The 27,581-nt window shown below is 43.5% G+C and overlaps 2 protein-coding genes across 2 annotated transcripts in view; both read right to left on the bottom strand.

Annotated features, from left to right (window-relative positions):
* AMER3 (APC membrane recruitment protein 3) overlaps positions 1–17,092 on the bottom strand; it is a 35,401-nt gene extending 18,309 nt beyond the window's left edge. The window contains exons 1-2 of the mRNA XM_071751557.1: positions 16,991–17,092; positions 8,595–11,615 (exon numbers count right to left, since the gene is read on the bottom strand). Of these exons, the coding sequence (XP_071607658.1) occupies positions 8,613–11,594 (2,982 nt within the window). The 5' untranslated portion in view covers positions 11,595–11,615; positions 16,991–17,092 and the 3' untranslated portion in view covers positions 8,595–8,612. The remainder of the gene's footprint in view (positions 1–8,594; positions 11,616–16,990) is intronic.
* Positions 1–27,581, bottom strand: part of RNF168 (ring finger protein 168) — a 439,984-nt gene that overhangs the window by 389,765 nt on the left and 22,638 nt on the right. The window lies entirely within an intron of this gene.

Raw genomic sequence — 27,581 nt, 5'->3', positions numbered from 1 at the left:
TGCTTGGTTCTCAGTACAGGTGAAGAGCAACCCAGCTGTTCTTTTATGGTTGTCTCCTGCCCTTATCCCCCAGCTCTTCTCTGGATGGCAGCAGTAAAATACACAACTTTAGAGAGCATTTCTACTGGACTGGTTGTACCTTGCCAGAGTTTAAAGCCTGAAGTATATAACCAGGGGCAATGTCATGGGTTTTGAGTCACTGTTGACTTCCAGTGTAAAGATTATTGTTTGCTAGGTGAGAAATCACAATTATGGTTGTTTGGTGTTTGGACAGTTGATTTATGCATATTCATTTGAACTGAAATCAATATTTAGACTAAATTTTATTTGGCTAAATGAAAGCTGCCTGGGATTATTTATCTTTGTATTTTTTTAGTATTTCAAAAACTAAATGGCTTTTTGATTAATTTTGAAAAATATTGCAGTAGAGCTAATTTTACTTGGGAAACAAATAGCATTTTATTTTTTTATAGTTTGGGTGCTCGATTGGAACACTTGGTCCAAGGGCATTACAATTTCTTTATACTCTGGCTACACTGTCTCAATCTTTAATAATATAAAATGTGTAAGTCTGATAGGTCAAGGGAGCTATCAAGAGAATTCTTCTTTTTAAGTATCCTTACCTATGTTTATCTCTAAGATCTTGTAGCATAAAGCCTTCATTTTTCTATCATTGGCATCATATAGCCCTCAACAGGCAGTAAATGTCATTTTAAAATGAACCTCATCCAATCATACAATCTAGCAGTCATTTCCTTTAATAAACTCTGAAGGGGAAACTAACATGCCTTTCTCTAAAAGAAAAATTAGTTGTTTTGTTGCATGACATTTAAGTAAAACAGCTTTTGAATTGTAAAAGGCTAAGGTAATTTTTAAATTTGTAAGTATGATTCATTAGGCATTTCAAAATTCCATAGGCTAAAGTTGAAGAGTACTTTTGGGAGCTGAGATGATTCAAGTGTTGCCTGATTGAGGCTTTAAAAAATCTGGGGAAAAGAACCTTAAACCTGCAACCCTGCTGTTTCCTGGAGTCTTTTTGGTAGCCATCTCAGGGGCGAACTATTTCCAAATATCCTATTATTCTTACAAGCTGACCTAACCAAGCTTGCCCTGATCGGATGTGTAAAAACATTAAATTGTTATCTGGGAATCTATAAGCATGAGGTTTTTTTGAAGTTGCATTTTGTAGGTGCTTAGACCACCATCTTAATTATAAATGGGTTTCGGGGAGTTGGTTGCTATAGAAACAGTCTTCCCAGTGCTTTTCCAGAGCAAAATTCAGCTTGCCTGTATATTTGAGGGAAGACAGAATGGCTAAGGAAGGGAGATGGAGCTTACATTTCTCAAAGAGCCATGGATTGCAGCAGCCTCTATTTAAAGTATGCAGGCAGGAGAGCTACTCTTGTCCTCAGTGTTTTTCTTGCCATTGAAAAGCCACATTTGATGGCTGTGTGAAATCCAGCCTTCCCTTATTTCAGAAGTGCAGCTGCATCAGGGCTTACTGAGGCTGACACCCAAGTGAATTTGGCTCAGAAGTGCAGCTGTAAACAGAGGGCACAATCTCTCAGCAAGCTGGAGCTGTGAACATTTCTGGTGCAGTGTTTTGTCCATTGTCTCTTGCTGAGAATAAGGCTCCCCTCTCCATCCTTACTGAAGTCAGATTTTCTATTGCCAATGATTGCTCTGAAAACATCTCCTTGGCTCTGTATTGCAGCCCAGAAGGCACCTTGGCATGTTTGTTTGTTTTTTTTTTTTTTCCTTCTGTTAGCTGTGAGATGGAAAAACGTAACAAAAGGGTCTGGGGGTGGTTGGGGGCACAAATATCCATAATCCTGTCTAACTTTAAGTTGTGATTCTCCTGTCTTTGTCCTTCAGCCACTGTTTGCACATCTCTTAATGTGATCACAGCACAGACCCCAAGTGTTGGTTCTGTGGTTGCTGTCAGAGTTCAGTGGAGCTTGCTTGGCTTTTGGGGAATGGCACTGTAGGTGCTGTGCAAGCTCATCTGTCCTCATGGGTGCTGAGCACTCTTTTCATTCTGTGCATACTCATTTACAACACGCTGCAGGGTGGGATTCTGTGGAGTCAGCACGTTTCCTTTGCAGAATGAAAACAGGGCAGGGAAGAGGAGCCCGTGAGAGCAAAGGTCCAGTTCTGAGTTACAGCTTGGCTGCTTTTATGTGAAGTTCCTTTTCCAGCTCTTTCCCACTATTTCAGTCTCAGGGAGGTGGGGCTGCAGAGATCTTACAGGGTAGGAGGCTGCCTGCTCTAGAGGTGCTTCCAGACCCTTGAGGCTTGGGAGAATTGTCTGGGAGGAGCAATTTGGCAGGCATGTGGGAAAGGGAAAGGGCTTTTGAAGTAGGTTTGGTCACAAAGAGGGAGCAGAAGGAAGGCAGAGCACCTGAGAGGGAAGAGCTGAGTCTGGTTGGAGATAATTAGAGGGGAAGTTGTCATGAAGGGAAAAAAGAAGTAGATTTGGAAAGAAAACCATCACAGTTCAAGGTGAATACTTAGTGAAGAGGAGAAGGGTTAATGCAGTCTGCATTTTCCCACCTTGTTCTCTGTTTTGAAGTGAGACTCATTTGCTCAGCAATTGGACAAAGAGGACTTTCCTTTTTCTTGCATCGTCAGTGATCCTCCCTGTATCTTTACCTCCAGACTGACAGTTTCCCCTTGGATGAAATAATCTCAAGGGAGAGGACAGCTAATTGTGGGAAAAGAGAAACTTGCTAGCTGCAATAACATGATATCATTTGTGCAGTTGTCATCACTGACTGCCACTGTCATTAAGTGCCACAAGATCTTTGAATCTTCCCTTGGAGGGGCCTGCATGGAGAGAGAGGCTTGGCTTTAATGCCTTCCTCCATAGGGAAATCTAACATACAGTACTTCTTTGCTTCTCTGTCTGGAGCTGCACTGCTGTCCAAGAACTGAGAACATCTTTCTCACCTTCAAGTGCTGTAAATGAGATGTCATCCCCATGACTTGAGCAGCATAAACTCCCCACACCAGATGTATGCAGCCCAGCCTTTCCTGAAGAACTGACAAGGAGAACAGCCTTCTAAAAGAGAACAGCTAAAAGAGAACAGCCTTCCATAAGAGCTGATGGGAAATCATGTTCATTTTTGATGTTTCCTTGAAAGAGTGCAGGTTCCCTGTGTTCCTGTTCATAAACAGTAGCTCGTGACAACAGTACTTAATGCTTTTCACTGTGGACACATTATTTGATCTTTCTTACTTTAACCAGATTTTTAAAAGTTTTGGTTTGGGGTTTTGTTTTGTTTTTGTTTGATTGAGAAAAATGCAGGGAATCTACTTGGTACTGAGGAATTCTGTGCCTTCTATTTCCCTGAACACAGGGACCCCAGATTTGCATAGCATGGCCTCTGCCCTGAATAGAAATTACAACAGTTTCCATAATCTCCCAAGTGCTGCCAAGCCACAAAAGGGACAGTGCCTGTTCCTGGAACAAAAAGATGACAGAGAAGAGGAAATTCAAAGGGCATAACTTGGAGGGGATGTAAACTTTGTTTACGTAACAAAATTGATATGTACAGCAGAACAGACATCAGATCTTAAGAGGTGCCCAAAAGTCACACGCTAACCAAAGGATCATAACACAAAGTTACTGAGTTTCTACCCAGACATCCAGGAACATTCCCCCTGTCTAGCTCAGGGGGTGCTGGTTGCCAGAAGATGGGGGATTGGTTATTCCAGGTTTCAGAATTTTCCCTTTGTCCTGTTTCTGACATGCCTTTTCCAAGCACCTCCTGCAGACTGTTCTCAGAGGGGGGATACAGTGTTGTTATAAGAGCTCTGTTTCTGCCCCTCTGTTTATCCTGCTGGGGAGAACAGCCCTAGAGGTTTTATACCTGAGCTCCAAAAAGCTAAGCTTACCTGTCCCCTAACCCTTTTTAACTTGCTGGATGGGGAGTATAAATCCCATCAGGTTTGTACAGATCACTCTCAAGCTGAGAGGTTTCTCTGCTCTTTGATGGAAGAAGCCTGCTCTGTACCTGGCTCTCCCATCCCACTTCTTCCCACCCTTATGCCTTCCTGGCCAACACAGCAAAGCAGAATGAAAGCAGAAGGGTAACAACTGATTCATCCCTTCATTTAAAGAAATGGGGTGGTATTTGGCTCAACCCCATGCAGATAATTGTAAGATCTTTATAGCCCAACTTTTATACCTAAAACCTGACTTGTATTTTTGCAGTTAAGTGTCATGCAAGACACCAAGCCTTTGCAGTTAATTTCCTTGCATTCTGCTTTGGTTTCTCCACATTTTTCACACAAAGGTACTCTGTTGGTTTCATATGTCTTGTCCCTCAGCCCATGCTTTTGTCCACAGAAATTGTTTTCCTTTTTTTCCCTTGATTTCCACCCACCTAAAAATCTCATATTCAAAGCAGAAGGAGACTGGGAGCCAATTTCTCCTCTCAGGGTTAAATCTGGGATTAGTTCCCCCGGCTTCAAATTTATGCTGGTGTGGTGAAGATGAGAATTAACTTTCTGTACTGTTGTCAACAGGGAGAAAATAGAGTCCCTGTAAGACTGTATCCATGGAAACCATCCTACTGCAACAGCGGGCAAAGCAGCAAATCAATTTCTGCAGTTTTCAAATGAAACACATTTAGCAACATTACAGTGCATCTGCCATTGAATAGATCATCTGTGCTGATAACTGCTGAAAACCCCTTCTAGCAAACAAGCTGGCAAGAACATTTCTTCCTCTTGATAAAATTCTGATTTGGGGTAAAGTAAGCATTGAGGACAAAGTCCCATGAAGACACTGCAGTGAGACAGAGCCAAGTCCAGAAGCAACAATGTTTAATGAAGGAGAAAATTGTTTAATTTAGCATTTAGCCCAAGTATCTGGGCAGATAGTGACTGAAATGTGTTGGAGGCAGTGAGATGTCACCTCTGCCTCCCTGCTCTGTTCTGTGGTACCAGATGTGACAAGAAGTGCACTTGTGCTTGGTGATGCCTCTGTCTGACCAGGTGTGTGTGGCTGGTGGACTGTCAGATGAGATTTCAAGATGTGGTTTGGTGCAAGATGATCTGGGCATGTTTCAGAGCCAGAGACCTTTCCAATGCAGAAAATGTGCTGGCTGTCTCTGCATTTCACTTTTTTTTTTTTTTTTTTTTTTTTTACATTTCAGCACTTGACAGTTGAGAAAAGAACCTCTTTGCTATGCCACAGAGGGAGCATGAAAACAGGATGGATTTGTTTAGCTCAGGCTTTGAATGTGTTGCCATATTCTTTTTCCTGCCTTGTACAAAGGGGATTATGGCTTAATTTTTCCACCTACTAGGGCATCTCTCTGGCCATTTTGAAAAAAATAATACTGGAGTTCATCAGTTGGTTGTAGGTGTAGATGAGGCTCTGCTTTGCTCTTTTATCAAACCCAAATCCTGCAGTCTGCCTTTCCTCTGCCCAGCAAGTAGAGAAATACCTGCCTGGGAGAAATGCAAACTTATTTGAGATGGGGGGAATAAAGTTGAACCAGAGGGGAATAAACAGCATTACAGAAATGGCCCTGGCTGTGAGTAGCCCTTCTGTTGCTGAGATCAGATACACATCCCTCTGTGACACTGCAGTGTCTAGGCTGTATTTTATCTGCTCCTGAATCTGAGTTTCTTGATAACAGCAATCACATATGCCATACTCTGTCCTTTTATCTACAGATGCCCCAATCTATTATGGCAATAACCCTTTGATTGGCAGTTATCTATTTTTTTCTTACCTGAGGTCAAGCTTATTGCAATCTGCTCCTCTTATCACTGAAACACATCCAAAAGCTTCAACTGGTGCATAAAGTGGGAGTTTAGCATTGGAATGAGCACCTTTCTGGGTGCACTGTCACATTTACTGGCTCCAGGAAGACACAGTGATAACTTGGGACTTGTGGAGATGGGGTAACAAAACCTGGAAAATTTAATGGCTCTGCAATGTGATAGATGCCAAGAAAATTTACATTTCCTTCCCAGCACTTCTGGGCCAGGTCTGGGAGTCCATGGGAGGAGCAGGGGCTGCATTGGAGCTGCTTGTGCAGCATTTGTTCTGAGGGACAAAGCAGGAGCCACCTCTGGATCTGTCACTTCTCTCACAGCTCCTGAGTGTGGCATTTTAAAACAGTGAACCTTGGAGCAATCTTAATATATAAGAATTTTGGGGGTTTGCACAGCCCTGTCTGGTGTAGGAGTGTTTTTTGCTGTCTATCTCCAGGGATTCAGAGGTGACACTGTACTTGTCTGTTGCCTCTCTTACATTACCACCCCTGTGATTAAGGCAAAGATTCTGAGTAACCTTCAAAAAAATGCAAATCTCTGGCAAGCCTCTAGGCCATCTGTTAATGTGGGCAGGCAAGAAGGCACTGGATAGGAAGTCTCAGTCACAAGGCAATGTTTGGATCTGTTACCATAGCCATTTCTTTTAAGCCTTGTATATGACATTTTAATTATTGTCTGAATTATTTTTCTGTTAGAATTTTTAACACATAGCAAGCCTGTATTGCAGTGATTCCTTGAAATGAAACCATTCCTCAAAGTCCCTTTATGAATATGCAAACCCCATCTATATTTTTAAATTGAATTCATTTTACAATTAGAGGAACATTTACCAAAAATCAGTAGATTGCTCTTGGTAAAAACTTGAATTGTCTGCTTGCAATATGTCCTGTACAGCACCAAGACACACTCTGTTACCACTTCTGGCAGTCCCAGCAGCCATGATTTCTTTCTTTGCTACTGCCAGAAAGCAAGCAACTCCTCCAAATTAAAACCTGATTGTGTGTTCCTATCCTGTGAAGTTCTTAGCACCTTGTGTATTAATATCCACAGGAAACTAAAAGTATCAGTCCAATGCCTTCACTGGTAGGCTGCTCAAACCCTAAAAAGTTGTGCCTCACACTGGTTTCTTACATATGCTACCTGTGACCTTTCCTTGCCTCTACTTAATTTTTAATTTCAGAAACAATTTAATAGAGACAAATAGTTCCAAGGACTATGGTGTGTCCTCTTATGGCAAGCTCTGCTCAAATATCTGGTGATACAAGAAGGTGGCTGGCTTATCATCATGGTTTGCAGCATTAATAGCACCAAAAATGAAAAAAACAATTGCCCCTTTCATTAGAGGAAGACCTAGCTGACTGCTGAATAGGTTGTAACTAGATGATCTGTTAGTAAAGGGTATTGAAGGCTGACAGTCTCTGGCCCTTAATTTCATGCAGAACCCTGAAAAATCTCCCTCCCTGCAATGGAAGACTTGTTTAGTGGGGAAGAGCCCTTTTACCAAGATGTAAATAGCAAAGAGGTTGGCTCAGATCTCCCAAGATTTGAAAATGTGTGAGTGCCTTTGCCTTCTGCAGACACAAGCACTGTCCTCTTTAGTTCATGCTGCTTGGGAAGCCTTCAGAGAGGACTCTCTCATCACAGTGCTGTGAGCACCAAAGAGCCAGAGAAGTGGTTTTTTGGGTTATATTTTTTGTTTTTTTCTTCCCTGGGTCCCCTCCATTCAATAATGAGCTGTTCCTTAATTCTCTCTCCTGGCCCTGGCTGCAGCCTTCCTCTCCATCTTCCACCTTCCAAGTCTCTTCCTCAGAGTGCAAGGTCTGGGTAGATTCCAGCTAATCTGTCAGCTTTGGCAGGGCACATGATGGAGGGTGTACACATACAGTTCTGTACTTCTGTGGCAAATTCCTTTCAGCACCTGGAGGGCAGAGGATTTCTCAGCTGGCAAAAGGGCAGCATGTGCACAGAGGGTGTGCTCTGGCCTGAAGCTTTGTGTGACAGGCAGATCTGAACCAGCACCATCTCTGTGCTCCTGAACAGCATTTCCTGTTGTATTGCAGACCTGTGTCTTGCCTCACATCAGAAGCTCAGTTCTGGATCTCCCCATAGTAAGTGTGGCTCAAGGTGCAGCAGAACCCCTGTAATCCCTGTCAGACAGCCTGTCAAGCCTTGCCCACAGAGCATGCCTTGGCTTTAGCTCTTGCTCTGTACAGTGCTCTTTGGGCAGAGACCTACACCTGCCTGACAGAGCTTAGGGACTGCAGCCCTGTTGGGAAGAACATCCTTTTGGTACACTTTGCAGCAGCAGCAAAGAACTTGGGGCTTTCCCTTGGGCTTGAGATCCCACCCTGTGTCTACAACTGGAGGAGTGTGTGGCTGACTGCCCTGGGACTTCCCATTGCAGATCTTTGGCTGCCTGCTCTGACCCCAGTGTTTGAGCTCACACATCAGGACTGCAATACAGAGCTCTGTCTAGTACCAAATGTGGCAGATCCTGGAGTGGAAGAAGGAAAAGTTTTTTTGTCTGCTTCAGCTGGTGTGGAAAGTGCTACCTGAGTGGAATATGGGGCCTTTGCATGGGACTTCTATGATTTGGTGGCTGTGATTACCTGTTAAACATGGCCCCTAGTTTGAGGAACTGCAGAGTTAAAATTCTGATTACTCTCAACTACCACACTGAAGTGCAGGTTAACTATGAAACTAGAAAACTGAGAAAGTGTCAGTATACATCAGACTGTGCTGCCATGTCTTGGCCCTCTAAATAAAGCATATTTTATTTCAGACTTCCCAGAATCACTCACCTTTTCGAAGCAGGTGTGTTACTGGTGGCTCCTCTCTGCCACTGCCATGTCTGGGGTGGCTGTCCCTGGGTGAGGGGACAGTGTGGTCCCACCAGCCAAGCCCCTGCAGGGCATCTCTGCATAACTCCACAGCCCTTGGCCCTTGGCCTCCTGAAGCTGCAGGGGGTCAGCCAGAGAGCTGGTGCTGCTGTAGGAAGCTTGAGAAAAAGTCACAGGGGTGTCTGAGCAGACAGAGTTCAAGAGAGGTAAAAATGTTGGTCTGCTAAGAGCTGTATCAAGGGCAGAGTCCCTTGGACTGAGATCAAATGTGAAGTCTTTTAAGTAGGAGAGGGCTTGATTATTTAGTTGGGCATATTCAAAGTTTATCTTGCTACTTGTGAACTCATCCAGAAGATTTGCTCTACTCTTCTGATCTTCAGAGCAAGTTTGCTCCCTGTTTTGTTTCATGTGGTACAGGCTGCTGGACTGGAAGCTTGGCTCATAGTTGTATTGGTTTGTGCCTGGAATACTGCAGTATTCTGGATTTTGGGCAATGCAGTTGCATTCATTTTGCAACAGTAACTTGGTTTTGTACTGAGACATCTTAGAAATTATATTGTTCATTTCATTCCCAATGCATTTGTCTTCCAAGTGCTTGTTTTCATAGCTGATTTTTAATGATGCCACTTGTGTAACACAGTGCTCTAGGAGCTGTACTGTGTTAGTGCTGCTCTCCACTGGTGTGGGGCTAACATAGCCCTGGAAGTGTCTGAGAGCAAGAGGCTGTGGTGTTTTATCCCAGGAAATTGAGTGATGCATTGGTTTATTTCTGTCCTCCCTCTCCAGGGGATCCAGGAGTGAGGTTGCAGCAGTCTTGTAGGAGTAACATGATTCTACTTCATAATTATCATCTAACAAAGGGTTTTCAGAGCTCTGGAAGACACTCTCTCTGTTCAGCTTTTCTGGGAGTGAGTTTTTATCTCTGGATGTCTGGCATCCTGCTGAAAGTGTCTCCTCCTCATTCTCCAGTGAAGATGTCTGCAGATGGTCACCATTGGCCTGGGATCCTGGTACCCAACTCCATGCTGGGGTGGTTTCCACAGTCCCAGGCACTGTAGGTGAATCCTTGTGTTGACTCCCTTCCTTTCCTTGGAAACCCATATTATATGTCTTCTGGCAAGAGTCCAGGCTGTGGTCTCTTTCAGCAATGTTTACTGAAGAGGCCTGGGTTGTGTATTTGTTTTCATCCAAAGCCACACACAGGTTAAATGTGTTAGATTCTTCCTTGCTTGGTTGCTCTTGCTGAGCTTGGGTGCTCAGCTTTTGCTCTGAGCTGGGGCTGGGCAGGACCAATGAATCACTGGGTTTTTCTGGCTGTGACTGAGGACTCTGGAGGGAGTCAGGGGAGGAGACAAGCCCTGCATGTTTTCGCAGCCAGTTTATTATCCCCATGGTCAAGGAGAGTTCAGTATCACAGAGTTTCAGCAAACATTCTTTGCCTTTCCAAGTGCTGTGAAAAAACCCTTGGCTGATAATGTCTAGAGCTGGCTGGGAAGCCATGTTCTCTTCAGCTCCAACATGAAAGCTGTAAATGGACAAAGGAATTTCAATAGCTTGTTCTGAAATGGTTTCAGATGTGCACAAATCATCATCTAGGACTGGGTTTATTTTGACTTCGTTTGGGTCATAGAAGAGCTCATAAAGGGCATCTCCACTGTAGCTGTCTCTTGGGAATCTACTTGGGATCCCAGGGGTTTGGGCTTCCTTCACCTCATCCTCTTGTCCAGGGGAGAAGGAATCATAGTATCCTTCATCGCTGGTGGATGTGGACTCCTGGTTGTCACTTTTTGGCGTTCCTGTTTCCGTGGAGCTCTCTTTGGAATTGTCACCACCTTTATCATTTGACACTTCGGGATCTCTCACAGAAGTTGAAGCCTGGCTTCTAACCTTTTCCATCTCAGGACCAGGTATCTTCAGTAACTTCTGATCAAACAGAGCACTCTGATGTAGCCTCACGGACTTGTTGATGCTGTCCCAAAATTTTGCAAATTCCATTGTCTCGTTCTGCCCAGGAGAGGCCAGCTGCTCCACACCTCCCTGAAAAGAGCCCAGGACTGGGCTGTCTTTGTGCTTGCTTCGTCTCAGCAGAACTTCTTTGCTGTTCTCCAGCTCCATGTGAGCAGAGCTCTCATCAGCAAAGATTTCCCCACAGCCAGTGAGGGAATCGAAGCTCTTCAGCGAGGCAACATCTTCACCCAGGGGGTTGCAGCAGTCGTGGGAAGAGTCAGACTGCAGCTCACTGTCTGAGCAGTCCTGTGACAAGCAGTCAGCAGCAAACGTTTCTCCAGTTTTGAAAAGAAACTTTGCAAGACGCCCAGACAGCTCATTCTTGCAGCCTGCAGAGGACAGGTTCTTGTCCTTCTCAACCAGGAACGTGAGGACTTCTGGTTTATTTTTTTTAATATGGAATATATCTCTGAGCCCTTTCTTAGATCTCTTGAGGGAAATCCTCTTCCTGGGGATGGTTTTGGCAACAGCTGGCACGAAAGGCATCTGGGGCACAAAGTTCCTGTAGTCAATCATTTGAGTGCTGCATGCAGACTGGCTGGGGCTGACCACACACTCCTTCTTACTGCTGGAGCTGGACATCCCTGAGAAGCTGATGCTGTTGACAAGTCTCCCCTTACCCCTTCCAGAAAAACCTTCCTCAGAAGCTCTGCTGCTGGGGCTGCACTGCTCTGCTTTTTCTGCCTCAGGGACACAGTCATGGGTTTTACTCTTCCTTACCAGTTTGTAGTAGGACCCAGATGATTTTTCCAAGCAGTTGTCACCATTTCTCCCTGCTCTGGTGGAAAATCTGTAGTTCTTGTGTGTGGCTACACATGCCAGCTGGACTTCACCTACACTGTGAGTTCCCTCCAGAGCTGCCTTCTTGTCTTTCCCTCTATCGTCTTTGCTGATAAGAACCTTTTCATGCTGCACACTGGATTTTATGAAGGTCTTTCCTCTTTTGAGCTCCATACTTCTTCCTCACATCAGTTTCTGTAAAGAAAGAGTAGGGTAAAAGCTACTGAGAGGTTGGTGGCTAGCACTTGTAAACACTGGAGTCTGAAGGGAATGATATCAAGCCTTTTACAGTTGGTTTTGTTTGACACCAGAAATTTCCATTACTGAGGCATGGCATTGGATGAGAAAGAGATGAAGTGAAACTGAAGGTGTGTTAGCAATGGCTGGAAGATCCAGCAGGGAGAAGACAGTAAAAATTCTGGGTTGGTTTCAGAGGCTCGCAGAACCTCTTGGCTGTTTGAAAATGAGGGGTGTTTGGATTTAAGATTGATATCATAATGGCTTTTAGCAAGAGAGAGGTCCTGTTCTGAAAGTAGAGAAGGCATGAGTGTGCTTCAGGGAGGCAGCAGTTCATCTGTCTGTACCTTTGAGAGGGCTGAAGAGCTCAGAGGGGGAAAGCTTCTGATAAAATGGGTCAAACATTTCACACATGTTGCTTACTGTATATTAAAATACCTGCGAATAGAAAACCCATAAACCTGGGTGCTACCCTGGCAAGTATGCCAAAATTGAATTGCTGTTTTTATTGCCTCCTGTGCAGTTTTCTGCAGTACTTTTATTGTAAGAAGTCAAAAAGTACTCATAGAAAATCACTGTATATTATGACAGAAGCTGTTTCTAATTTACAAAGGCCAGCATGAAGTGTTGCCACATTGAATCTGCATTGGGCATTGATTAGTTCTTTCTAAAAATACTCTATTATTTGTATCAATGCCAATTTTGGTTTCTGCCTATACATTTTAGTATTGAACCTATTTCATGTTTTCATACATCTGAATTAGTCGTTATTTTAGCCATGACCCGTTCAGTTTGCCAGCAGTTATTTCATGGACACACCTGATCCTTCCCTGCCTTCTATCAACCAGAAAATGAAGTAAGTCAATGGTATTCCATAAGACTGGGTCAGGGAGGAGGCAAGCACTTCCTGAAAGCTGTTGGAGAAACCAGATTTTTACTGGGTAGGAAGCAGGAGGAAAACTCCAAGTCCTATTCTTGAAAGCATGTGCTTGGAGTTGTCCTTAATGAGACCTCAGTTAATGCTTTATCTTGTTTTGAATTGGTTAGACATAAGTAAAGCCACTTAGAGCTACTGAACTCTACAGAATTTATAACTCAATGTAGGTCAGTGACAAATGCTAAAAATCCCAGGGTAAAGCATGAATATTTGACAGAAAAGAGTGTGGGTGCTATGGAGAACGTGGTGGGTGGGGAAAGCTCACTATGACTGAGCTCCTGGCATATTTCCTTTTCATTTGGAGCTGCATGTGAGTACTGCAGAGCTTTGTTAATGAAAGCCAGTAAACATCTTACTATGCTGTCAGATATCTGGAGTTCACTGGTGCTGCAGGAAACTTGTTTTGCATATTTAGAAATAGGTCACTGGGACATGATCACACTGTCTCTGAGAAGCGAGGTGTGCTGAGAAGAACCTCAGTACACAGAACTCCCGTGGAGTGGTGAAAAGAGTCAGAAACAGCTGACAAGACTATTAATGAATATCCCAAAAATAAAGTGTCTGATCCCTCAGTTCTTTGCAATTGTAGAAATAGGTTCTGTGTCCCCATGGGTAGTCCTGCTGCTACAGAGTTCCTTGGAGGTCTGTGAAATGACAAATGCGTTTTACTGGGGTTATGTAGGACTGTGTCCTGCTGTTTGTGCTCATTCTGAGGACTCAGTGCCTGTCTCTGCACCTTTTAAACTGTTCTCCTCTTGGGCTTGGAGCATATCTCTTCTTCCACAAGGATGAAGTTTATAGGAGGAGCTGTTTTCCACCTTTGCAAAGCAAATGCATTTTTCAGTTTAAAAATCACTGTAAAGATCAGAAACCTGTGAAAAGCAGCAGTCAGTCTACTAAGATTAGGTTGTTGTTTTCAACAGGCTCTGGGTGTTTTCTTCACTAATGTTACTTGACCTCTTTTTTTGAGTGTTGGTGATACCACTTACGGAAAATATGTTTAAAAAGATGACATCCTTGATAGCTTGCAATAATCTTAGGTGCAGCAGCACTGAGGCTTCACATCTACAGTAAATGGTACTTTCATCTGTCCTGAGCATACCAGCTGCTCACTTAGGATTTCACAGGTGTCCAAGCAGGCAAATAGATCCAGATTCTGGACTTACCTTATAATGGAAATAAAATTAGGGTTTAAATTTGGATTTGCTCATAAAAATCAGAGATACTTCATACTCAAACATATGCCATCTGTGCAAGGTGTCTGCAAGCCTTTTCATAGTAACAGAAGGTTTTACTGTGCCTGTGATTCATCTATAGAAGTAAATAAAGGTTTAGAATGGGAAGGTGAATACATTCCTGTGGGCTGAGGAGATTTGGTGCTAGGACAGTTAAAGCAATTGCTTATAGTCCTGGTTTATGAGGACCTGAACAAAACTGAGTTAAGGAACTGGTCTGGTTAACAAGAGCTATGTTCTGATGCCTGAATTCTACCTAAGTCCAGGTCAACAGGCAAGGAGACTAAAGTAATGTGTGCAGTGGACCTGGACCAGATACCCATTAGGAAGCAGAACTCACAATGTCCAAACATTGAGATGGGGTCAGGGCATGATTGTTGCCTCTGCTCATGGCCCCCAAAGCTTCCTGCTAGGCTGAGCTGTCTGCAAGTTTCCCTCTCTAGAGGAAGAGGGAAGACCTGCTTTGAGGTTTGTGCTGGTTTCAAATTTATTATTTTGTGTCTTCATGGAGTCATAAAATGATAGGGTTTAGATTCCAAATTTGGGTTGGAAAGGACCTTAAAGGACAGGGAAACCTCCCACTAGACCATGTTGCTTGAAGCCACATCCAGCCTGGCCCTGAACATTTGCAGGGATGGGGCTGCCACAGCTCCTCTGGGCAGCCCATGCCAGTGTCTCACAAAAGAATTTCTTCCTAATAGAGTGTGCTGCAATGTGTCCTGGAGCTAAACCAGCAGTGCTCTTGGATATAACTCTGGGAAGATCATCCTAGTGGGAGAGTAGAAGTATCTGATTCAGTTTAGTTGCATGCATAGAAATAGTAATATTTAAAAGAGAAAATGTAGATGAACTCTGTGGCTTTGGAAAATTTTGCAAAAAATTCCTTATTTATAAGTAGGAAAAAATGTAATTAAGGTTCATTTATTCCAAAATCTCACCAGCTGTCTGTTTTGGACACTCTTGTTTAATTTAAATATAATTGTTTGTTTTGGAGATAGAAATAAGTAAAATTCAGAATGCAGTTATTGTTTTTCAGGGGAGATAGGAGGAGTGTACTTTCTGCTTCTCTGCATTTCGTTTATTCTTAAAATTGTCAGGTTGTAGAGATGAAACCTTGCTGTTTCTTGCTAAGCAGAACTCTGCATGCCACTTGGAGCCTTCATCTCACCCCCTGCAAGAATTTTCCCTTTATTAAATGGAAGTTGGTATTAAAGAACAGTTAATAAGCATTGTGTTCTCTCTTTTTTTAATCTAAAAAGAAGGAAAAAACCCTCTATTTGGACTGCTTTTACATTTTAAGATACAAGTTTGGGGTGAGTCCAAATTCCCTTTTCCACATGTGGCTTCTTATCAGTAAGATTTCAGATCCTGAGTGCCAGAGTTAGGTATGAAAATGTCACTCCTGTTTTCCAAACAAAAATGGTAGCATAATTAAGTTTCCTGGAAAAAAAAAATCTATCTGGTTTGGGCATATGTGTATTATATACACATAATAATTGTGTATTATCCTTAAAATGGGTGCACTTTAAGATGAAATATTTCTTTAAAATACTTCTTGAGTAATTGAATGATGGGAAAGGTAATAAGAACAGAGTGCTCCAGGAAGCTCTCCCTTTCTATGCTGACTGAACCTCACAAAGATTTTTACTGGGCACCAGTTGGAAGTCCTAAAATGCAAACCCAGCAAGCAGGAGTTAGGGAGAGCACAGCTGCTTTTGAAGCTGCTTTTTTAATGCTCAGGATCTAATCAATTAGGAATGCATAAAGAACAGCTGGTGGTCCTAGTAGAGGGGAGGGGGGTATTTTTGAAAGAAGGCTACTTAGGATGAAAAACCTTAACTGTCTTGGAAAGTAAAAGTTAATAATGGAAATATTGAGAAATAATCATGAGCATGTATTCCATTCTGTTAATTTGATTTTTTCATTTCCAAGCAACAAAATGCTGCTTTGCTGAAGAGTGGTGCTACCCTGTCTGCAGCTATTGGAATGGCATTTCTGGTAAGGAAATAATAACAGTTCCTATGAGGAAAATAAAAGAGGGCTCTAAAGCAGGGCTCATCTTTTCACTTAAACTAATTACTTTACTAGTATCTCCTCTCCATTAGGAATCAAGTAACAAGAAGTTGGAAATGATGGAGGATGTAACTGGGGACAGTCATGAGTCAGGAAACAGAGGAATGTTTATTTTTCAGGATGCATGTGTGACACACAAACCTGCATTGAGATCATGCATCTTTTAGGAGTACTCCTCTCCTCATTGTTAGGGGATGTGTCTCATCATTCCCCTTAATCATTTGTCTCTCTGGGCTAACCCAGGATGCCTAATTATTTGCATGTATATTTAGGTCAGGCTTTCTCATGAAGAACCAGCAAAAAGCACATTGTGTTTTTCTTCAACCTTAATTCCACTGAGCACAAAGTAAAATCTTATTCTCCCCAGCAGAATACCAGGAGGATGCATAGTTAAAAGCTTAATCTTATTAGCAATATGCTATAGGGAAGCCTGAACCTTCCTTTAAGCCCTGCCAACTGTTCCGTGGAGCTGAGGATTTTTCATAGTAAAATTAACCACATTTCTACTCCTGGCATACTGTCCTGCTGTGTGTCAACAGGAAGGATCCCTGGGGGAACAGCAGCACCCCCTGCATCCTGCTACGTGGGGTGTGCAGCAGGGTGGAAGGATGCTGAGACCATGACAAAAGGAGACTGCTCCTCTGACAACACCTCTGCACCCCTCATGCGGTTTTCTTCTGTACCTGGGGGGGAAAGAAATGTAAAGAAAGGGCAGCATGAACTCCTGCACAGGGAGCTATTGCCTCATCCCTCTCCTGCTAGGAAAAGGCAGGGGAGCAGAGATTTCTGCTGTGTACCTGAGAAGGGAAGAAGGCAGTTGTTACTTGTCCTGGCCAGCAGCCTGTTGTACCAGAGAGCAAAGCATTAAAACTGTCAGCTTGGGCTGTTTTCAATAAGTTATTGCTTTAAGATGAGATGGGATTTATGCATTTACATAAACACAGGCACACACACGTCAGATTTTTTGAAAAATAAGTCAAAAACATTGCAGTCATCCCCAAATAATAGACCTTTGGAGTTCCTGTGTCAGAGCAGAAGAAATGCCATTGCAGGAACACAATAGGGCAGTTCCCAAAAAGCCTACTCACCATGGCTTATCCCTGAGCAGAAATCCTCTCTCCCAGCCCTGCTGCTGAGGCTGCTCTTTATCCAGAGGCTCCTGTGATGCTTTTCAGATTGGGAAGGGCTGGACCACTGCTGCTCTCCAGCGTTAATCTCCACCCCCTGTCTTTTCCTCCTCCTTCTTCCTTCATCCACACCCCCTGATTCCTCCTGCTTGTAGCTCCCTCTTACCTTACATAGATTCTAGGTTCCCACATGTATTTTAATTTAGGAAAGATGCCTATTTCAGCCATCTGTGTGATGCCATGGAAATTCCTTCCTTGCTAAGAAATAAAAGCCCTGAGAGTAAGCTTGGGAGTCCTGAGCCAGCATTTTAGGTGATTTTATGGGGGAGTGAAGTAACATGAGGGGATAGAGTGAGTATTTCTGCTGCTCAGAGCTGGAGTGCCTTGTGTCAGCCTCAGATTGCCTGCATCACACATCAGATTTTCCTCACACTAAGTCTAACTTCTGCTTCAGCGTGCAGATTCAGCATCTGATGTTAGGACATTGTTTGTGATATAGAGGAGCTTTTGTCATCACAAACACTACAGCTTTAATTTTGCAGAAGTGTCAAAGTGGCATCCCTGCCCCAGCCCTCCCTGTGAATGGCTTCCAACCCCAGTCACACCTGGACTGTCCTTCCCCAGTAACTCTCCTCTGAGTCCTTCATGGCAGTTTCAAAGCCCCTGCCTTCTCCTTCCTGCTTGGTAAAACATCCCTGCTGGGGGTAGGATAGGAGCCTCCTAAAAGCCAAAGTGGCTTAATCCCCTTCAGTAGCTCTCCTGGAAGCTGCAGTTCAGAGGTGTTCTCTGGGATAATGCAGTAGTTTGGGTACAGCCTGGCAGATCTGTGGGCAGTTTATAGATAGAGCTGCTGTTATCACAGTTGCTCTTTAGGCATCTCTCGGGTGACTGAGACAGCAAGTTGAGACAGGTCCAATCTGTGCAGCTATTTAGGAAATCCTCCAGCTCTGTATGAGCTGAAGATGAGCATTCCATCACCCCTGGAGAGCTCTTCTATCCTGACATGACAGCAGAAAGGTAACAGAAGCCTCAGCCTTCTCCCTCTTTTCATCTTCCTTTTCACAGGGTGCTTCAGCTGAACCTTGGAGATGGGAGGGAAGGAGCTTAAATTTTTGTACTGTCTAAGCTTATAAAGCTGAAAAATCAGCCAAATAAGGAGGCAAAATAGAATGTTCCTGCTCTGAGGGCCAGCCAGTAAGCCACCTGGGGGCCTCAGTGAAAGAGACTGGAAATTCACAACCCACAATAGGTTGAAAACCTTTGTGACTTCACCGAAAAACTGTTAGGAGGACACAACAAGCTGGGGGTGTGTCCTAGTAGCTCTGGCAAGTAGAGTAAGACCAATCATAAAAAATACAAATATGTTAATTAGAAATTTATGTCATAGTTTTTATTCTGCAGGAAATACTTGTATTAACACAGGACAAGGCCTTTTTTCTTCATGGGCATATGAAGCCCCCAAGTTTTCAGGGGCTTCTTGCTCTGCAGTGATGTCACTTTAGGAGTGCACTTGGTGTGCTCAGTTTTGGAAGGAAGTCCTTCTGAAGTCTTTCTTTGTTCCAAGTAACAGCAAGGCTTGTTAGAAATACTGGCAGACAGAAGAGTCAGTCAGAGGTCACTTCTTGGGCTGATGCAAGGTGTATGGCTGCTGTTGGTATTATCTGACCAAACTGAGCAAAACCAGGGGGTTTGACTTTTGACTTGAAAATTATTTAGAGACAATTTCTGAGCTGAGTTTCTGAACTCTGGAGTGCCAGCATTAGCAGTAAAGGTGCATCAGAAAATATAAACTTAAATATACCATTTGGAGAAAGAAACAGAAAACAGCAATTCAAGTTGCAGTTAAAACCTACTTTGTGTCCAGCCCCAATAACACAATTACAATAACACAAGCCATCCTCTTAAGATTTAGAGAAGAGAATCTGGCTAGGGAGAAGCTGTTAGTTCCAGCAGTGTTCCAGAGAGTTCCTGTACCTGCTGTCTCAGGACAGTCTGTTTCTGCTCCTGAGGAACTGGGAAAGCTCTTATATTTCTGTTTCTAGAAACTGCAACCTGTGGTGCCTTTGCTGGAAGAGTTAGAGGAGAGGTTCCCAGATGTGTTCATGGTGAGTCAGGTAAAGCAGCTCCTGCAATGAGACAACTCCAGATTTTAGGATGTTATTTAGCATGTCCATATGGAAAAACATTTCATCTCTAGGGCCTTTTATTCCCCTCATTAAGGGAAGTGGCCTAAGTCCACTGGACATCCATAGCCATCACTATCCATAACTACCCATGGCTTGCATTGGCCTGAATCCCAGTCTCACTGCATGCACAGGTAAAAGCTCAGTCTGTTGAACAGCAGCTAAACTCCAGGAGCCTTTATGCATAGCAACAGAGCTTTTTCTCTTCCTATACAGTTCCCAGCTTGTAGTTTCCTGGACTACCTCTTTCTGCTCTTACTTCATTACAGGGTATTTCACTGTGGCTGTTCAAAAGGTTGTTTCTTAGAGAATTTAATAATCCTTTCTGATTAATTCAGTATGTCTCACGTTGTTCTGTAGACATAAATGGGAAATCAGAAAACTGTAAATGAGGGGCATGTGGAACAGCTGCCATCTGTTTAGCAGAAGCACAGAGCCCTTGATGTAAGGAGCAGGAAGAGGGCCCTTGAGAGAGGAGGCACTAAGGAAGGGACAGTCCCTGATGTGGCAAGAGTAGGGCAGCAGGGATCCTGGTTATCCAGTGAGGAAGATGGGGAAAGGAGGGGGAAAATCCCCAAGAGGCATAGCAGGGAAACACAAAGTTTTTAGATGAAGCAAGCCCAGGCTGCTGGAACTTGGAAGACTACATCTCTCTAATTTGGGGAACAAATATTTACATCAAGTAATTGAAGACAACCATTAGCATGAGCAGCTTACCAAAAGCAAATTATACTGTTGTGCTTTTTTGGGTTTTTTTATGTCATGGGAAAATCTAACAGATTCTTCATCACTGAGGCTTGGAACAAAAGTGTTTGCTGAGATATCTCTATTTGTTTCTAGGGAATTACAGAATGACTTTGACCCTGCCTATTTCCTACCTGCAAACTAATGAAGACTCTAACATCCCCAATCCAGCTGAACTTTCTGCTAACAGCATCTTAAGCTTAAATATTCATGGATTTTTACCAGTATTTCTTGGTTTTGCAGGTCATAGAGAATTAGTAATGGGATATGGAGTTTTCTCTCTCTGGGCTGCTAGCAGGAGACTGCCCTAGGTTGGAGGGAACAACCTTTGCTAGATATCTGGCTGCTTCCCAGGGCTTACATTAAGTTAATTGCTATTCTCAGTTTCCTGGCATCTGCTGCAAACTTGAGAATTGTGAATTGCAATAAATAACACCAATACTTAGCAAAGGAATCGGGATTTTTATCCACATACTTCTGCAACTGGATTCCATCTCAGCATCATCTGCCTGTCTTTCCTGGGTGTCAGCTTCCCTCTTGTTGCCAGGTTTGCTGCCAAGGGGGTGAAGTGGAGCAGGAAGGGCTGCACAGAAACCTGACTGCCTTACCTGCCATCCGCCTGCTCAGCACCAGCAGTGATGCTCCAGAGGCCAGGAGGGATATTCAGTGCCTCCAGGATGGCACTGACCACATTCTCAGAGTTGCTGTTCTGGAATATAGGGGTGATTGACTGGCTGTAAAGTGCTTGTTGCCTCAAAGGAAAACAAAAATGGATTTTGAGGAGAAAAAAAAAAAAAAGGTCAGGACATTTTTCTACCGGCTCATGTTAAAACAGTGGTTGCCCTTAAATTTTCTGCTTTAAAGACCAAGCTTCCAGGTACTAATGTTTGCTGGTAAAATCAAAGTGGGAAAAGTGAGCTGCATTAGATGCTATGAGGAACTATTGTCTCACCAAATCATGAAGGTCTCCAAGGCTCTAGAAAAGAGAGACAACATCTGGGAGAGACAAGACATCACAGGGACCTGACTACATAAATGTTTAAGTACAGATATCCAAGGCATGTACTCAGCAGCTTTTCCATTCCAGTTATGCCTCTGTAATGTAGACATCTGGCTAGATGGGGCAAGAATATCCCCAGTGCATGGAACTGCTACCATCAGGAACAGACACTCCCTATCTGAAAGGCAAAATAATCTTTCAGCATAAAGCAGTGGGGGGTGATGAAATGCACAGCTACTCCAGTATAACCTATAAGCAAAATGTTCTCAGCTTCTGCTGAAGATGCTGGTGTGGTGGCTTCAGGGAAGGTTATAGGAAATTTTTAATGACTGGTTTGCCTGACTTGATATCCCTGCTTAATTTTGTACTGTTCTCTGCCTGAGTACATCCATTTAAGTGCCCTGAAGTAAAGGCTCAGTGCTTTACTAAGCTTAGTGCTTAGTAAAGGCTCAGTCAGGAAATTAAAAAAAGAGATAGAGATGGAAGTAGCCATAGATACACAGCTTCAAATAACTGAGACTATCAGGGAGGAAGAACTGATTTCAGTGGCAGTAATAAGGATACTCTTTTAGATGCTAGAGCTGGGATCAAAGGTGGGCTAAACCCCAAAGGACCTAGATAAGAGAGGAGTGAGTGATTAGATGAAGTTGGTGAAGGTGAGTGCAAAAGCACAGTATGTTGACATCTGCTGCAGAGCCAAGGGGGATACTTGGAGTCTTCTGTTCCTGCTTCTGCCTTCTATTATTTGTATGCTTTCACTTTGTATCTCAGTGAAACAAAATGTGTGTTGCACAGAGATGCTGACATGGTCACACAGTAGATACTACGCTTGTCACAGGAACTTGCTAAGGAATCCTCATGGGTGGTATGGGGGCCAGGAACCAAATTCAATCCTGTTCTGAGGGTAAAAACCTCTTGGCTGATGATAGCTGGTGAGGCCTTGGGGAAAAGGCACTACAACCAGTCTGCTAACTGCAACAAGTAGCAGCATGCTGTACATAAAATCTTCCAGTTGGTATTTAAAACCAGGAAAAAAATGTAACATTTGTAAGATGGATGGAAAACTTAGCCTTTGAAATCATCAGCAGTGGAGCTCATAGCAATTGCAGTTAGAAATGGTTGTGGTTGGTTTACTCAAACACAGAAACAGGTCTGTGTGTTGGATTTATGTTGCTGCTCATAATGTGACAGCTAAATCTTGGTTTAGAACAGCAATTTGTATATCTTAAAAGATAGTAAAATATTTAATGTTTAAATGCAGTTTGCTAGCAGACTTGGAAATGTTCAGTGGTGGTTGTTTCTTGTTTTCCCACCTCCTGTGTGCTGGGTGGTGGTGGATAACTCCAGAAGCTTACTGCCAGCCCAGCTGGGAAGTGAACCCTCTGACCACGTTCCTTGAAGTCATTAGGTGATGTCTGTGGTAGGAAGTGAAATAAACCATTACAATATTTTTAGTTACAATGTAGTTATAGTTACAGTAAATCAGTAAAACTGAAAGAACTCATCTGCTGACAAAGTGCTCCATTAATGTATCATGAGTATTGACAGCACCACGCATAATTTAGTTTTCAGTTACACTTATTTTTAGAATACAGTGTTGTATGGTCTTGTGGATGGCAGGCTGCTTGGAGAGAGGTGATTTGTGGAGCACTGCTTGTTGGGCTTCATCCCTTCAGAGTTTGCCTGACACAAGAATCTCTGCCAGTGGTTTGACTTTCCACAGAGGGGTTATTAACATTTCAAAGCCAGCTGACATGCCTGGGCAGTACTCAGGCATATTAAACCAGTACATAGTTCTCTTACAAATGTGAAGTAGCCATTTTCCAACCAGTAGCCAAGTGCCAGGGTGTTTGGTAGCTGGGAGACAGGGGAACAGTGTGTTTAAGGGAAGAGCTGGGAGCTGAGCTCAACTGGGGCTGTGGAAGTGCTGCTGTGCTGTGGTAAGGTGGATGATGTTCTGTTCTTTGTTGTTGTCTGTTGAGGGAAGTGGTAAGCCCTTGAGGCAGGACACTTTTTGATTTGGGAGAAATGATTCAGAAATTATCCTTGAGCTTTAATGCAGAGATGGCAATTTCTTGCCTGGCAGAAGCACTACTCCCACCTCCCTGGACCAGTCCTACTCGAAAGCACCAGGGTGTTTTTTTCATACCTCTGTTCCTTGGCACCTGGTTTGAAACACCTTGCAGGGAGTACAACTCTTACTGAAAATAAGACACCTTATGGTCTTTCAAAGACAATGATATGTTGAGATTGCACTCTGGGGGGGGGGTGGGGGGAGGGAAGGCATCAGGAAACTGAGTTTGCTGAGTCTGAGTGGAAGGTGGAGGAAGGGGTATGGCGTGGGGTGTGTGCTGCTCACAGCCACATGGGGTGTGTGGCCATGCCAGCATTTGGAGCTTGGCAGTGTTTCAGAGCCTGAGCCATTTAGAGCTAATTCAGAATGGTATCCCAAAATAGACAGAAGCCAGCCATGAATTAGTTAAATTCTTCCTCAGCTCATTAATGAGTTGCCCAGTCAAGAATGAAGTCTGTATTCACATGTAGGTACAGGTGTTGTCACAGAAATGGTATGAGAATGACAGGGGGATGGGGACCTCGATTTCCTCATTTGTTGCTTTACCTTAAATTTTTCTGCACAAGAAATGCTGGTGGATCCCCTCATATTGTGTGTGTGGGGGGTGTCTGGCAGCCCACAGATCAGTCACAGGAGTGCAGGTACAGCTGGTTGGAAATGGAGGAGGCAGATTCCTCTGCCTTTGGCTCCTTGATGTTACAGATGTTTTCCCTAATGTCAGCGTAGATCAAACCCAGGTTAAGTCTGCACCAGCTTGGGAAGCATTGTCCCACTAATTAGAAGTTACCCAAAATAACCAGGTGCTGCAATACCTAGGTAGTGGGAGAGCCTGGGTAATATGCAGAGACATGAGTCAGGGATGAGGCTCTCTCCAAACTGCTGTGGTCCTCTTCCCCCAGATGCCTCAGAGGGGAGGTGAGGAGAAGAGTGGGCAGGCTTTCCCAGGACAGTGTGTGTGTGCCCAGTGCCTGGCACCATGCCCCTGGGCTGTGCTGAGCAGGGCTCCTACATTGCCTGATAATATTATTTTCCCTGGCCTATAGAGATCTTTTTTTAACATCTAGCAGGTGTTTGAAGTTGTGAATTTTCTTGCCTGAGCTACCTGAAGTGTGCTGCTGTTTCACCTGAAACATCTGACAGATTTCTGGTTCTGAATGTGCTCTCTCATCCCTTCAGCTTTCAAGGGTGAGATGAGCAGATCAACAACGTGTGTTTGAATTCAGAGTTCTCCTCTTGGGCCCTCTGTAAGAGGACAAAGGCCCTTGGTGGAGGTGCTGTGACTGTGACAATCATCAGCCCTTTCTGGGAGGAGAGGGAGGTTTGGTTCAGTGCTGAAGCCAAAAGGCATCCTGACCCTGCCTTTAGCACCCAGCTGGTGGCAGCTGGACTGGGGGTGAGCTGGGGAGGAGGCAGGGGAAGGGGAGCACAGCTGCTGCATCTCAGGCTGGGGCCTCCCTGGGCTGCAGGCTGCACAAATCCACAGCTCAGGGGGCTCCTTTGTCTTTTTCCCAGTTTCTGGGCAGTGCACTTGTGCAAGAAAAGAAGGAAGGTGGAGTCAGGAGGAGCCAGGAAGAACAGCTCTTGTTTAGTAAGCATCTGAAGTATTTTCTAGACAGAAAAAAACGTTCAGGAAATTGTGTGGATTTATTGTTCCCACTAATTCTTTGGGCCTTTTCCTTTTGCTGGTTAAAATAATCTTACTTTATTAATTATTGTGCTTATAAGAGAGATGCTGATTGTTTCAGTTTACACTCACAGGCACTGCATATTCTTATTTATTATATTTAACATAACTGTGTTTTAATTTGCTTCATAATAACAAATAAATATCCAAAGTCAGCTTTCATGGAATGAAGTAAGTGGTTTCACACTCTTAAAGCCTTTTTAACAGGAAAATTTATTGCAATGTGGTAACCTCTTTTTAGCATTAAGCTAACCAGAAGTTATGAAATCTTGTTATTTATACCCACCTACTTGTCCCTGCCTTTGAATAATTTATACACATATTAGCCAGGTTTATCTTGGGATAAAGAGGTCTCAGGAAATACTGCCTTTTAAAAAGGTTTTATCAAACTAAGTGGCAGGCTAGCAGGAGGGGCCATCTAAGTACCTCCACTGAGGAAAAAAGGCTGGAAAAGCAGCTCTGCTTCAACTAGAAATGAAAATAGCAGGCAGGTAAACACCTAAGATACCAAAAGCAGTTAATTAACAACAGATTACCCAGAAAAGCAGGCTTTGTTGCAGTGCTTGAACTCTTTACCTTTATGTAAATCAGTGGGGGGAAAAACTCTGTCAAGCAGCAGCTGTTTATAAGCTTTAATCCACTAGTAGTAAATAAAATATGAAATAATGGTAGAAACCTAAATATGGGAGATTTTTCCTTGCTTTTCATAATCCTAGCTCTTCTCCAGATTAGCAGTGGGACTTAGAGGTCAACAACTACTGTAAAACTCACTTCCCACCCTCCTCACTGTCTGGGGTGGGGAGCTGAGTGTTCTGCGGAACCTCTCTGAAGTCACTGCAGCATTTTTTGAATTGTCACAGTCACTTACTGGAAAATCTCAGTTGGAACACTATTTCTGTGGATAATATGTCTATCAGCCAGCACAGCTAGCTGATGAATTCAGTCAAATCCCAGACCCAATGTGGTCTCACATAAATACTGATGCCTTTCTACATGATCTCTCAGTATGCTGCTGCCTCACTGGGGCACTGAGACTTTTTGGAACTTGTATGAATGAGAATGAAAATGGAAACTGGGTTTTGTTGTTGTTCCGAGGTGAGGATTTGTTTGTTTTATGGGTTTTTTTTTTTTTTTTTTTTTTTTTTTTTTTTTGGTTGGTTTGGTTTTTTCCTTCCACCTGAAAAGAAAAGCTTGGAAAATCCATTTCTGAGGTGCTGAGAGGCAAAGATGCCTTTGTTCAGCCTGTGTTGGGGCTGTGGTTGCAAAGAAAGACTTTCCACTAGATGGCCCTCCCCATCCAACATTGGAAATGTTTCCCTGTAAACATGGCAACAGTTCCTTGGCTTTGAATGTCACTTTGAGCTTTGTCAACAAACTTTCTGTTCATGGTCTGCGGGCCAAACTCAGTCCTCCTCCAGTCCTGCAACTTGGCAGCCCTATTTCTGTAACCCAATACCTACATGAAAAAAGCTTTTTTTTTTCCTACAGTATTTTACTGCCAAGCTGTACTCAGAATCTGTATGCCTAAAATCCTGCCTTCTTGTATGTGGGAACTATATAAGTGGCTGTTAAAAGTTCTTTTTATCCACATCTGACATATTCAGACCTGGGTCTCAAGGTAGCAAGGTTGCATGCTCAGAAAAAGCAGTGATATGACAGCCTGCTCACTTGTCACGTTGCACCTGCTCTGCTTAGGTTTTTTCACATCTGACAAGGTTTCCTAAAGGAAAAAAAAATCACAGAACTAAACTTTCAGAGGATGTGAACTGAGATTACACTATTAAAATTTAAAGACTTGAATTAATCAACCTCAGATTTGACTTTGGTTGAGGAATATTGAGTGAGGTCCCAGCTGATTATTCTGCCCAGGACAAGCCCATCTGAGGCCCTTTTTGGAGGCTTCTTCCTTGGCGTATGGCAGGGAATACTTCCTGGTGTTTGTTCACTGCTCTTTGTCCAAATTGCACCTTCCTGTGGTTCTTATGTTTTGCTGGTGCTGCCCAATGTTAAATTGCAGGATGCCTGACAGAAGTCTCATCTTCCTGCACTCAGCTCCTTTCACACAACACTCTTCCCAGAGCACAACTCCCGTGCCACTGGTGGTGCACAGACACTCCAGAGCTTCACAAAGGAGCCTGCTGGATGTGTAGCAGAAACTGTGTCTAATTCTGCCAATGTGCAGGTGCTTTCAAAGGGAGTTTCACCAAGGAGTTGACCAGGAGTTTCTGTGATACAGGCCCCTGGTGCTAACTTGATGCTTTCTGCACAAATGACAACTTGTGGCACCTGCAGGAACCACCAGACATTTTAGGAGAAGGATACAGGCCTGAGGAAGAGACTGAGAACAAAGGTAAGGTGGTGTTGAGACTGTATTTTAGGCTGGGGACAGGAAAGGGTTGAGGACTGGAATAAAAGGATGAGGTGGAAGAATTCTGTGTCCTGCCTCAGTGCAGCTCATAGAGCCCCCTGCAGAGCTGGGTGCTGCTCCTCTCCTCTCAATCACTGCTGCTAATCAGGTTTGGAAATGTCTGTGCTTTAAATAAAAGCAGAAGTCTTCCTTCTCATTTTGTGAAATGACCTGTGGGCTTTGGGTCCTAAACTGCTACTCAAGAAAATTTGAAGTAAGGAGTTCTGTGATTCTGTGAAAAAAGCAAAGATTGGTGCCAGGTACTAACAACAGATGCTGGTAATAAGTCAATTAAAACTATAAGGTACATGTAGGGGATGTTCATCAAGCAATGCACAGAGGGGCTAAAAAATTGAAAATAATTGATCTTGATCACTAAAAAGAAATAAAAAAATATTAGGAAGTGTGCTTTAGTGGGTAGGCAAGAACTGGTACATTGACTGGGAAGGAAGTGCAGCAG

Source organism: Heliangelus exortis, chromosome 9 (assembly GCF_036169615.1).
Source record: "Heliangelus exortis chromosome 9, bHelExo1.hap1, whole genome shotgun sequence".
In the NCBI taxonomy this organism is placed as follows: domain Eukaryota; kingdom Metazoa; phylum Chordata; class Aves; order Apodiformes; family Trochilidae; genus Heliangelus; species Heliangelus exortis.
The sequence above is the reverse complement of the archived record's forward strand: the minus strand, read 5'-3'. Positions and strand labels throughout refer to the sequence as shown.